We start from the raw sequence: 13,422 nt of genomic DNA, 5'->3' as shown, positions 1-13,422 counted from the left end.
AAATATTTTGAGAATTACCTTTTAATAAGCCTAACCTCAAAACTTAAATAAAAAATAAATTTGAATTTTGTGCCTTTCTGAGCAATACACGCTCTACCACTTGCTTTTAAGACTTTCAAGTGTGATTTTTGAGCATATTACCCACTGATTTGTAAGATAAGGAGATAGTATTAAGTGACTTGGGATCCTTATATGATTTTTTTAGTTAACTCGTTAATATTTTATTTCTCTTATTTAATTAAAAATTAATTGTAAAATTTAGAACATGACTAGTAATATTTTGAAAAAAAAAAAACACCAGAGTATAAATTATTCAAACAAAATGGCATATTTGGAAATCATTAAACCTTAATAACTTATAGAATACATATTTAATTTCAAAAAAAAGCCCCTGTACATGGATCTCTCAACTCACAGATGATTTCTGACTTCCATGAAACCCAGTTCCCCCATTCAAATCCTCAAACTTTACGTTAAATGTGTAGCTACAAAATGAGATCCTCAATCAACAATGTGTAGTCTCTGTGGTTGTATCAAGGACAAGAACTCTTCCTTCTTCGTCACCATCGTATCCTCTCGATCAGTCCCAATGAAGGAATATTCATATATGTTTCTCAGTTGCTCACTGGGAATGGAGCAGAAAAAGGTCTTAATAACATACAGATATGGACGTCTTAATTGGTAACAGCATCGCATCTTTAATTATTTCTAAGCAGCACCACCTTTTTACTGATTCATAGTTCACAAACAAAACAAGGGTACCACCCATCATTAAACTTCAGCCTTCAGCCTTATTTCCTTACACAGGTATCACTTCCACGGATTTGGACATTGATGAGCCGATTTCTCTGTTGGCTTTCTGAGATCAGTAAGAAAACAGAAAATGTTATCAATCTTAGAATAGTGGTCTGTGAAATAACCTATATATGATGCCTCAAGGAATTGATTGCCTAACCATTTCAGCTTGTGTGTTTTTCCAAGCCTTCTCTATCTCTTCGAAGACATCATCAATCGTTGGGCGACCTTTGCTTGATTTTGCCACACATAGTACAGCAATTTGCAAAATGGCTTCAAAATCAACGCTGTTGACCTTTCTGTTGAGGCCAGGATCTTCAAAATCTGTTAACGGACGTTTTCCTGCATTTACATCCTTTGCCTGCAAAAGTTGAAGGTTACCCTCTTACTCTAGAAAACTCTCGCATGGTATTGACTTCCAGGCAAGCAAGAATATACCTTTCGGATGAGCTGGTCTCTAGCATCAAGATCCAACTCAATGACTTTTTGCCCTGATAAAAGTTGAAGAGCAACAATACCAAAGCTATAGATGTCACTGGCACATGTTAATTTGGCATTGCTCATATATTCTGGATCCATATAGCCCATAGTTCCTCTAACGTCTGTGAAAACTTTGCTCTCTTCCATGCCAAGCATCTTTGCCAACCCAAAATCTGAGAGTTTTGGTTCCAAATTCTCAGTCAGAAGGATGTTTGTGAGCTGCGAAGCATGCATAAACGAACCATTAGATTTCAAATTACAAGATGCATCTGCATAGAAAATGCCCAACATTAAGACATATTAATAGAAGCACTAGTGAGGCACCAAATATGAAATCTGTCTTGTTCTTTTACATGGATATGAGTTTAAAATCTTCGGTGAATATAAGAGAAAACGACGCCATACATTCAAAGTCTTTAAAACATTTTTTTACAACACCTAACCCGATTTTCATGTTAGTTCTCCAATAATATTAATGATCAAATGGACTATTCTTAAATGCCGAAATGGTGAAACTTTCAGTGCAATTTCAGTCTTACACGATGAGAAAACTGGAGAATAAATTAGCATCTACTACCTTAATGTCCCTGTGGACGATGCAACCATCTATAAAATGGTGAAGGTATCTCAGTCCAAGAGCACAGTCTCTTAGGATCTTAACTCTTCTTTCCCATGTCAATACAGTATCTTTCCCTGAATAAAATGGATTGAGGCATTTGAGTAACACCCTAGAGACAACAAAGCAGACATCATCTGGAAGTACTATTTTACTTTATAGCTACAGCTTGGCACAAAAGAGAAAAGCAATCGATTCAAGATGTTAAAAAAAACAATTCTGAAATTGTTTAGAGATTAACGGAGAGTTACTTCGGAGATGTTGAGACAAGTTCCCAGCTGCACAATATTCATAGACAAGATACCGTTCCCCTCCCTCAATGCAGCAACCGAAGAGACAAACAAGATTTGGATGCCTAACCCTAGAAAGGCCTTCAACTTCGCGCTGGAAAGAATTGCATGAGCTGCTATTATGTATGTGCTTGATGGCTACTACTTGTCCACTAGGTAAAACACCTTTATAAACTTGCCCAGCACTTCCTCTCCCTAGGCTCCTCCTCACCTTGCTGTGATTAATGGCATTCTCAATCTCAGCCTTGGAGAATCTATAGAGGCCAGACCAGGCGGTGATCTCTTCAGATTGAGGAACAGGTTTAGGACGCTTCTTCTTGCCCTTGCTCACATATTTTATCAAAAGAATGACCAGCAACAATACGATGATTGCTATAAAGACCGCAAATACCACTTTCACCACAGAATCTGATAAGCTAAAAGAACTTTGTGAGTGTTTATACTTTATATGATAATCCACTGAACCAAATCAAATTCCAATAAATGAACAAAACAGAATAGTTGTACTTACATTTGATTTTCATGTACCCTTCATCTGTTCATAAACAAAACAATAAGCATGATCAGAAGTGAAATGGGAAGTTAATTGAGAAATGATATTTGAAAGAACTAGTTTTGGCTCTTACTGAATTCATCTGAAGCAGGCAAGCAACTATAGAAATCATCGATCATCAGTGATTGATTATTCAAATTTGCAGCCACAACAGATATAAGAACTGCCACCCCACAAACTATTTTTTCCTCCTTGTCATCATCTTTGACATCTAATTGTCGCAACTGATAATCCCTCGCTTCCGATATTGCCTCGATGCAGTTGCCGCACACATCATCGTACGAAGAGCTAAAATCCGAACACGAGGCTACCGCATTTTTGTAATACGTCTGTTCCTTTATTGATGACAAAGAAAAACTTGAGCAAGAACTTCTCCCATTATAGAGCTTATCAAAGCCACATGAATATGGTGATACAAGGTTTTGTCTGGTAAAGCCACCGCTACAGTTCGCCCATTGATCTTCTGGGAGGAAAATATAGCCGCTTGTGTTTGATGCACGCCAGGCTAAGAGTTTTGTTAGGACGTTGAGGACATCACGGCAGCAAAGTGTTGTGCCAAAGCTGTTCCAGTCTTTGATTCTCTCTTGTTGGCCTATGCACTCACCGCTTGGCTGGTAAGGGAATTCCTTGAAGTCTAAGACACAGGTAGCTGCAATTGGAGTTTATAAACTTGTTAGTAGAACACATGGAGAAAGGTCGATTGTCCATTTTTATCTATATATGCTGCTGAAACTCGAGAATCCACATTCGGCACTCATTCATATATATGTTAGACTTGGCTTTTTAAAAAAAAACTAGTCTGCATCTTGTGCCCCACACACAATCCATATTATTTATTATATTCCTTTATTTGGTTTCAAAAACTTTTAACAATGTAACAAATGCCTTCATAGAGTTCCGATGCAGGCCCAGTAAGTTTTAAAAAGCTTTTTGTAGTCCTTATATTTTATTTTTAACTACAAATTAATCCTCTTTTCGTTGTTTTTAGTTGAATATATCATGCCAACTATAACTACTTTCTTAATTCTAATATGAGAACAAAACCCCTTTTTTTTCTATTATATATTCCAATAATTGTCCCTTTTTTTGCAACTAAACATCAATATAATATAATATAATATTAAAAAGTTTATATGACCAGTTATTAAAATAACTTTGTGTTATTTATTTAAGAAATCTTATACATTATTGGAGTAAATATTCTACCTTGTAAAAATGACTTTATCTTTACAACCATATGCATATTTAATAATTTATTTTTGTATTCAATTCGGGAGCAATGGTAGAGAATGATATAAAAGCATCTCATTATATTCTTAGTGTATCAATTAACATTATATACTCACGGGTGCACTTTTTATATAGCTAACAATAGAAAAAGCTTTTATGATATTATATAAATTCTAAAAATTAAATTTATTTGTTGGTAGATAGTTTTAGAAAGTTTTTACTTTATAACCAAATTAAAATAATACATGACACTTAGATACATGGTAAGCTTTGTGATATTAATAAGCAAGATTTCATCATAAAATCTGTGATATTATATAAATTCTGTAAGAATAAAATTATTTGTTGATGGATCTATTTTTAAAGTTTTTATTTAAAAAAATAAATATATAATTTTTTTAGTGGAATAAACAACATTTAATAATAACCAACCAAATATGTTGCACCATTACATATTCTCTAAATACTAAATAGTTAAAGTATTATAACAGAATGTCATATACACATCATGTGACAAAAAACTTCTAGTTATGAATAATTAAACAACTTTTATAAAATTTATATTTAATGATATTGTTTAACTTTTAAGTAAAATACTTGAACCAATTTTTACAAATGAAAGTAAATTCATTATCTATAATTTTTCTGCTTATAATTGATATTTATTCTTCCATCTTAATTTTTTCAACCTGAAGATTTTTAAAAATAAATGTTTTTTATTTTTTATATTAATTTCATTTTTTAAATAATTCAAAAATACTTTAATAAAAATAAATAATTGTTTTAATCCTTATATTCATTTACACTTTTTTATTGGTCAAATATTTTTATTATTTTGAAAGATAGATTGACTGGAAAAAAAAAACTATATTCTCTACCATCATATCTTTCTAATTTATAAAAAAAAATAATTAATAGCTTCAATAAAAAAAAAGTTATTAATAGCCAAGTTTGCATTGGAAGCATGCATGGGCCAACTACGGTCCAATTAAAATTATCATACTTTTAGGTTTAATGGTGGGAGTCAACATGTGTATGTTAGGAAGATTTCAAATATTCCCATTTTAAAAGGAATAAAAACCGATGAATTAGGAATGAAAAAACATTTCTGGACCTCTTCCTTAATTAAATGAGTCTGAGATCCTCTAAATCTTTACGTTTTTTTCCTTTTATAAGTCGATGTTTTGATATACATGTGGGCCAATCAAAATAGATTTTGTAATATATATATATAGTGGCGGGGCGGGGAAAACTTTTATCAGCCCTTCTTTGTATAAAATAATTAAAAATTTAATTTTTTTAAAATATTTTTTTTAATTTAACTCTTTTTAATTTTTTTCTCACTCTGCCCCTGTGTGTATTTGTGTGTGTGAGAGAGAGATTTTTTATGTTTTGAACATTGAATATCCAAATATTTATGTGTATTAGTAAATATTTTTTTGGGTATCAAGTTAACATGTTAATATGGTGATTAAATCTAAAATGGATTATATTTCATGTTAAATTTGAATGAGAGGTATTTTAATGGAAGCTGATTGATCAGTGACCTCATTAAAATTCAATTAAAAATTGATTTGTTTTTTATTTTAATTTTTTTAAATAATATTTTTTTAATTTTTTTAAAAAAATCTTAAAATAATATTATTTTAAATAAACATATATTAATCAATCCAAGGTAATTCATCGATTTATAATTTAAATCTTGAACCGGTCGAATTTTATAAGAATATACACATGTTCAAGTCTCCAAAATGAAACGTGGATCCTCGGAGACCAAGTGAAGAGTCAAAATTGAACCCACCATTCAAGTGAGTGAACTGCTATTCACTGCAAACACTCCATGATAGAATATATGTTACTTGGAGATATTATACATGTCAATATAACAGCCATATAGTTTAAGAATAAGAAAAATACAGATAAAAAATGAAAGAGGTAGGAAAAAAAACCTGATGTGCCATCCGGCGAAGGAACATCGTCTGCCAAGGCATGAATGAAGAAGACCGCTACGCTCAAGGAGGCAAGAATTGGTGAAGAAAGATATCCTCTCCTGATCATGACAACCTGTGAACTTCTTGTCTAATGCCTCAGAAACTAGCAAAACCCATAAGCCAAAAAACAACCACTACATAATTTTCACTTGAGAAATCAATGCAGCTGAGATTTTTCTTGTTGCAGAAAGCAATCACGAACGTGCCTATAAATGTCTACTTTCCTTGCAGCGATCGCCGCGTCGAGAAAACGGATATGCTTGTTTTTCTGCCTTGTTATTCCAGCTAACAAGCAAATAAAACCTTGGTGTCTCCGTGTGGTATGAACAATGTGTGTGTTTTCTTCCAAATTGCAACTTCATTTCTGAAGTTTCACCCTTTTTTTCAATAAATAAATAAATAAATATTAATCTGCTTACCAAGATTGAAAAACAAAATACGTCTTTGTAAATATCAATAATGATCGATGCCTTCAATCACACCGCCATGTCTCCATGGATAAAAGGACAACGATGTTTTTCTACTGGGAATATGCAAGAACACTAAGATGCCCAATAATTAACTATGTCTTTTATTATTGTTGTTATTGTTATCAGCCTCTTTGTTTTTTCAAGAAATACAGAAAGCATATGAGTGTGCTTAGCTTTTCGTAGGCATATTACATGCATATGATCTTTTTATGATAAGTTAAATGATCTTAGAGATGAAATCTTATTAATGAACAGATTCATCAATCATGTGTTAATGACTTTCACAGCATAAAAAAACTGTTAATTGGGTAAATATATATAGTTTAGCGAGTTAATTAATTATCTCCACTACGTACCTTGTGTTATAAATGTCTTTACTCTTGACATCTTGTATTTTGAAAACCTTAAGATTTTCACAATCTATTTTTTTTTTTTATGATTTCACTTTCCACCTTTCATTAAAAATTTGTTTGACCGATAGAAATTGAGTTGATTTTTTTTTTATCAAAATACTACAAAAGGACCAAATTGAATTAATTCTAACATATATAGATAAAAAATTCAGTGTGAAAAAACATTCATTTCACTCAATCCCATTTCATTTCGCCGTTCATAAAAAAAATATTCAAGTAAAATGTGTTACTTCCATCCATAAATAAGCATCTCCTTTTTATTTTATGTTTTAATTATTACATAAACATATTCATTTCATAAATAGCATGAATTTCCACACAAAAAATATTATAAGCTTTTTTAAAAAAATAAAATAATAATTTTTCTTCCAAAAGAGGAAGATTAATGTGTTAAATGAGAGTGTAATACTTTTATCTTCTTTTAAAATAGGGAAATTTTTTGAATTTTAAAAGTTTCAGACAAAAAAAGTTAACTCCACTAATCCTAAGGTGAAAATCGTAATTTTCTAAAATATATCGTAATTTTCTAAAATATAAGGTGCAAAGTGTAAGTGTCCAAAAATAGATAGTGTGATAGAAGCAATTAACCCATAGTTTAGCTGCTCAAATCTTTAGGCTTTGGTCAAATCAAAAGAAGCACGCTCGATTCGAAACTTGTCTTCCTCCATTAACGAATTTATGCATTTGCTTTGGAAATTTTATTCAGTGCTAACATAGAAAAACAGTAGAACAAATCTCAAATTAATAGCCCAACTATAAAACAATCCCTATATAATGTCCTACAAAACACTCTTATTGCATCTTCAAAATTTATATATATATATATATCAAGTCTTTTGTTAACGACTATATATCAACAACAATTCATGGATTCTATCTAAAAATCACAACTTGCTAATGAGAAAGGAAAATTATTGGAAAGAAAATTGAGAGACTTAAAATTTCCCCTAGGAGCTAATTTGGGGCTACCTAGACATGTTGTCGGCACTCCGCCGTGAGCTCCTTTTTAACACGCAAGAAATATTTCGTTATGGCTCGTTGAACATAGATTAAAAAAAAATGCAAGATCTATTAACACGTTTTCTAGCAGTAAGAAATTTTTTATAAAATTATAAATGCAAGATCTATTTATAATAAGATAATAAAGACAGAGACTAAAACAAAAAAAAAAAAAAACAGATATTTTTCTTCAAAACAATATGACAAGTTGTAACAAAAAAAAAAAACCCTTTCTAAAATTAATGAAAAAAAATCTATATTTTTATTTTGAAAGAAAGTAAAAAAATTTATGGTGTTTTAAGAAATATATAATACTTATAATATATTATAAACTGATTTAATATATATATATATATAGTAATTAAATTTCACATTAAAAAAAATAAATAAAGACAAAAAAGGATCAGGCAAGGAGGCCTTGCACGCCAGGCCCACTGAAATTTAGTCCTGACATGTGGGCTTGGCAGCATAAGCACGCACGTCGAGGCCTACGTTTTCTATTTTATTATTTGAATGCTAGACATGCTGTCGGCACTACACCATGAGCTCCTCGTTAACATGCAAGAAATGTTTCATTAAGACTCGCTGAACAAAGATAAAAATAAAAAATAATAAAGTGCAAGATCTATTAACACATTTTCTAGCAGTAAGGAAAAAAAAATTTTAATCACATTCATTTTTTTTTATATTAAGACATTATATATAAAATTTATTCAATTGAGTTTACTAATTAAATATATGCCCTACATGGTCTAGTTCAATTATTTTATTTTTAAAAAATTATATTTTATTTAATAATATAATAATAAAAATAGAGACTCATAAAAAAAACATATATTTTTCTTTAAAATAATATGATAGGTTGTAACAAAAAAATAAAAAACCCTTTCTAAAATTAATGAAAAAAAAAGCTATATAAAAGAAAATAAAATTTTTAATGGTATTTTAAGAAATAATACTTAAAATATACTATAAAATAATTTAAGATATATATATATATATATATAGCTATTAAATTTCACATTAAATAAATTTTTAAAAAATAAAACAAAATAAATAAAGGCAAAAAAGGGCCAGGCACGAGCCTAGGAGGCCTAGCATGCCAGGCCCAACTGAAATTTAGTCCTGAGACATGGCACGTGCGTTGAGGCCTAATTTCTTTATTGTATTATTTAAATGGGCAGACAACGCAATATTCACTCATCATTTTCCCATTCTTTTTTTTTTTTTTTAAAAAGAAAACGGATAGAGCGTTGTCTGCAGTGGCAAACGATGCAACGACTACTAGTTTTGCCTCCGACCACCTCTGGTTGTCGGGAATGGCTGGAAAGGTGACCCCATCTTTTTGGACATAAAAACTTCAGTTTAATTGATTTTTTTTTTCCTTCTAAAAACGCATGTAAAACACCCATGAATATCAACGAACTCATATCTAATATCTAAGCTCAAATCAATGTTCAATCGTAAAAAAATTCAAAATCTATCCTAATTTAAAAGATATTCTAGAAATCTGATCTATTTTTTAATAAAATAAAGGATAAAAAACACCCCAATAATATTACTCTTATAAAATAGAATTTATTCACATCAAGAATGATGTTTTTTATCACTGGAACATGGAACACGAAATCCAGGGACTAAAATATAAATAAAATGAAATCTTAAATCAAATTGTATAATTTTCAAACTAAAAGGATAAAAAATAAATATTAAGGCCAAAGGTATTGATACTAATATTTTTTTTAAAAAAAAATAGTCATTTCTCTAAGATTTTAATTTTTATCCTATCATTTTAATTTTTTTCATAAAATTAAAAACCAACCTACCTAATATCATGATATTTTTATATGATGTGATAACTTGAAAGTAGTATAAACCAAATCATCAAGTTGAATTATCAATTAATGTAATATGGGATGATAAACAAAAAATCTCACATGGTCAAACTAAAAAAATCAAATTAAAAAAAAAACAAAAAAAGTATTTTTTTTAAATAAAAAAAACTATCATTTCACCTCAATTATATTTCTTTTATGAAATAGAACTTATTCACACCAAGAATTAAATACAAATAAAATGAAATCCTAAATCAAATTGTATAATTTTCAAACTAAAAGGATAAAAAATAAATATTAAGGCCAAAGGTATTGATACTAATATTAATTTAAAAAAAAAATAGTCATTTCTCTAAGATTTTAATTTTTATCCTATCATTTTAATTTTTTTCATAAAATTAAAAACCAACCTACCTAATATCATGATATTTTTATATGATGTGATAACTTGAAAGTAGTATAAACCAAATCATCAAGTTGAATTATCAATTAATGTAATATGGGATGATAAACAAAAAATCTCACATGGTCAAACTAAAAAAATCAAATTAAAAAAAAAACAAAAAAAGTATTTTTTTTAAATAAAAAAAACTATCATTTCACCTCAATTATATTTCTTTTATGAAATAGAACTTATTCACACCAAGAATTAAATACAAATAAAATGAAATCCTAAATCAAATTGTATAATTTTCAAACTAAAAAGATAAAAAATAAATATTAAGGCTAAAGGCATTAATACTAATATTTTAAAAAAAAAAAAGAAGAAAGATAGTCATTTCTCCAAGATTTTAATTTTTGTCCTATCATTTTAATTTTTTTCAAACAATAAAATTATTTTTTTCACAAAATTGAAAACCAACCCAATATCATAATATTTTTCTATGATGTGATAACTTGAAAGAAAGTAGTGTCAACCAAATCATCAAGTCGAATTATCAACAAATACAATATGGGATGATGATAAAAAAAATATCAGATGGGCAAACTAAAAAAAATTAAAAAACAAAAAGATGTTTTTTTTTTAAATAAAGAGTTGCCATTTCACCTAACTTTGAATTTCAATCCCATCATTTTTAATTTTTTCTAAACAATCAAATCGAATTTTTCTTTGTAAAATTAAGAACCAACTCAATGTCATGACTCTATTTTTATCTACAAAAACAAATTATGAAACAAATCATAAAATCCAATTATAAATCAACTAAATATAAAATGATTAAATTTTAAAAAATAATAATGAAGTTGAAAAAAAAATTAAAAACAAAAGAAACTATAAAAATTTACAATGAACTACACTCCTGCATTCGAGTTGGAAAAACATTCATTTTATTTTATTTTATCAATTTTCCAGTAACTATGAACTAAATCCTAAATTCGGTTCAAGATGGATACACACCATCTCTATTAGTAAGTTGTAAAAAGTAACGTTATCTTTGTAATTCTTTCAAATTAAAGTGTTTATTTTTCCTTATTTAGAATTATGTTATTAATTGTTATTTAAGCTTATTGAATTGTTTTGAGATAGCATATATATATATATATATATATATATATATATTCTAGTTTTTTTTAATCCGTAATTATTGTTAGGAATTAGAGTAAGAAGCAAAAGAATTAATTTGATTGTTGCAACTCTCATTTTGATTTATTGTGAGAGCATATATATATATATATATATATATATATATATTCTAGTTTTTTTTAATCCGTAATTATTGTTAGGAATTAGAGTAAGAAGCAAAAGAATTAATTTGATTGTTGCAACTCTCATTTTGATTTATTACGGAAGAATATATTAAGTTAAGTTGTCAAGTTTTTGAATGTTTTGCATAGAATAAATGCATAGATTTTATTTCCAAGACTATTATCGATTGAATAAAAATTACTTTTAATATTACATTTACTTGACGGTATGAAATTGATTAGAAAGCTTTTCTTAATTAATGTACTCGTAATCTCATTGATTTTCCTTAGCGATAAGGGATATCAAATTTATTTACTTAACATGAAAGAATATTTATTTTACTTTGATAATCTACGTATTTATAGAAATGGATGTGTGGATCTTTGAACTAATTTAACGACTTATCAATTTGTTTTTTTTAGAATTATTGTTTCTTAAATTTTTTATTTAAAACCCCTATTCTTTTTCATTTTAATATATTATAAGAAGATTAAATGAAATTTTTCTTGGATCCAACTTGATTTTCACAATTATATTATAAATTTATTTTATTTATAATATTAATTCAGAATTATATTTAGGTGGTTCGATAACCAGTCAAGAAGCAAAGGTGAGATTTTTTTATGGGTATCTAGAAGAGACACTCGCAAAGCCAGTGGTTAGAGAGAGAAGAAGAAGGGGTATTTTTTTAATACTTGAAAGTTGTTTATGTGATTATAGGAAACAAGTCGCAATAGTGTGGGAAAAATAGGAATATTAATATTGCGGCTGAGCCTAGAAAACCTTATCCTAGTAAGAGAACTTGCAAAACCAAGGCCAAAAGCTAATTGCATGTTTGTAACTAGCATGAAGACAGGGAGATGAGATACTAATGGAGTGTGATGTATAGATGACTCATGGGTCATGTGCATTTTAGGTGGTTGATGGCATGATTTTATTTTTTTTTACTTTTGTTTTTAATGGCCGGTGGCATATCAATACACTGTGAGTTATGGGTCATCTGGAGTCATTGGTTTTTCTAATAAAAAAATCAAGATTGAAAGCTTATTTTTTTTTTTTAATCTAGATCAACTCAACTGATCCATAATTTAGTTAGTCAGGTTTAAAAATTATAGTTAATCCTTTTCTATCAAGTTGATATAAAAAATCATCAATTCAAAACTTGATTCGATTTAAATTTCAAGTTAAATTGGTTTTGATATTGACTCATCTACACTTGAGTTAATCTATGACTTGGTTAACCAAATCTAAACTCAACTAGGTTAATATTAAAGAATTTTTTATAAAAAAAATTAAAAAAATATTATTTTAGATAAAAATTATAAACTTGGATTGATTTGATGATTTGCAAGTTGATATGAAAATCAATAACTTAACCAAGTCTAACAATTATAATTTTTGATATATTGTAGTATTTATTGATCATTTTATATCTCAAAAACACTTTACTAAATATTAAAATGCATGGGATATTCAATGTAGATGTCAGCATTGTTCACGCACAAACAAATCACTATGAGACCATGTTTACTTTTCGACAATTCATTTTGATCCTTAAAGTATTGTTTGAGGTGATTTAATTCTAATTTAAATCCAATTGCTTATGATTTCTTAGTCAATAATGGAATTGAAAGAATAGAAACTAAAAAGAAAAATGAGTCAAACATGGATGTCATGCTAGAAGTTTCGATAAAGATACATTTTAGTCCTGTAACTTTTAAAATAACACAAATTATATGATTTTAGTGCCTCATTTTTTTCAAATTTAATTTTGGTATAAAATTTTATTTTTAGTCCCTTGTTGAGAGAAAGAGAGAGAGAAATTGTCAAATTGCAGCAATAAAGATAAAAAAATATTGTTGACACCAAATTAGACAACCAAAATGATTGATGTTTGTGTCAAATGGTACCATTTAATGAGAACAGATCATATTAGATGTTTTTTTTACCTTTAAAGTTCATGAAAAAACAAATATGAGATCGATTTGATTTTTAATTTTAGGTTGGTTTTGGTTTTTTTGAGATGATTTATTGGTTTTTTTAAGTAATGGATAGGCTTATCA

The 13,422-nt window shown here is 28.4% G+C and overlaps 1 protein-coding gene across 2 annotated transcripts; it reads right to left on the bottom strand.

Annotated features, from left to right (window-relative positions):
• Positions 1-336: 336 nt before the first annotated feature.
• On the bottom strand, positions 337-6,235 carry LOC105132562 (probable receptor-like protein kinase At5g20050). Of its 2 annotated transcripts, none has more exons than XM_011036134.1 (9): positions 6,162-6,235; positions 5,914-6,089; positions 2,808-3,383; positions 2,693-2,716; positions 2,143-2,589; positions 1,853-1,968; positions 1,234-1,494; positions 956-1,156; positions 337-859 (listed from the first exon to the last, which is right to left on the bottom strand). In XM_011036134.1, exons 2-9 carry the CDS (start codon positions 6,020-6,022, stop codon positions 800-802), a joined length of 1,794 nt encoding a protein of 597 aa, XP_011034436.1. In that variant the 5' UTR covers positions 6,023-6,089; positions 6,162-6,235; the 3' UTR covers positions 337-799. The 2 variants fall into 2 exon arrangements, with proteins under 2 accessions (XP_011034436.1, XP_011034435.1); XM_011036133.1 differs by having other exon boundaries at positions 5,914-6,058; positions 6,162-6,233.
• Between the last annotated feature and the right edge of the window lie 7,187 nt (positions 6,236-13,422).

Source organism: Populus euphratica, unplaced genomic scaffold (genome assembly GCF_000495115.2).
Source record: "Populus euphratica unplaced genomic scaffold, PopEup_1.0 scaffold27.1, whole genome shotgun sequence".
In the NCBI taxonomy this organism is placed as follows: Eukaryota; Viridiplantae; Streptophyta; class Magnoliopsida; order Malpighiales; family Salicaceae; genus Populus; species Populus euphratica.
The sequence above is the reverse complement of the archived record's forward strand: the minus strand, read 5'-3'. Positions and strand labels throughout refer to the sequence as shown.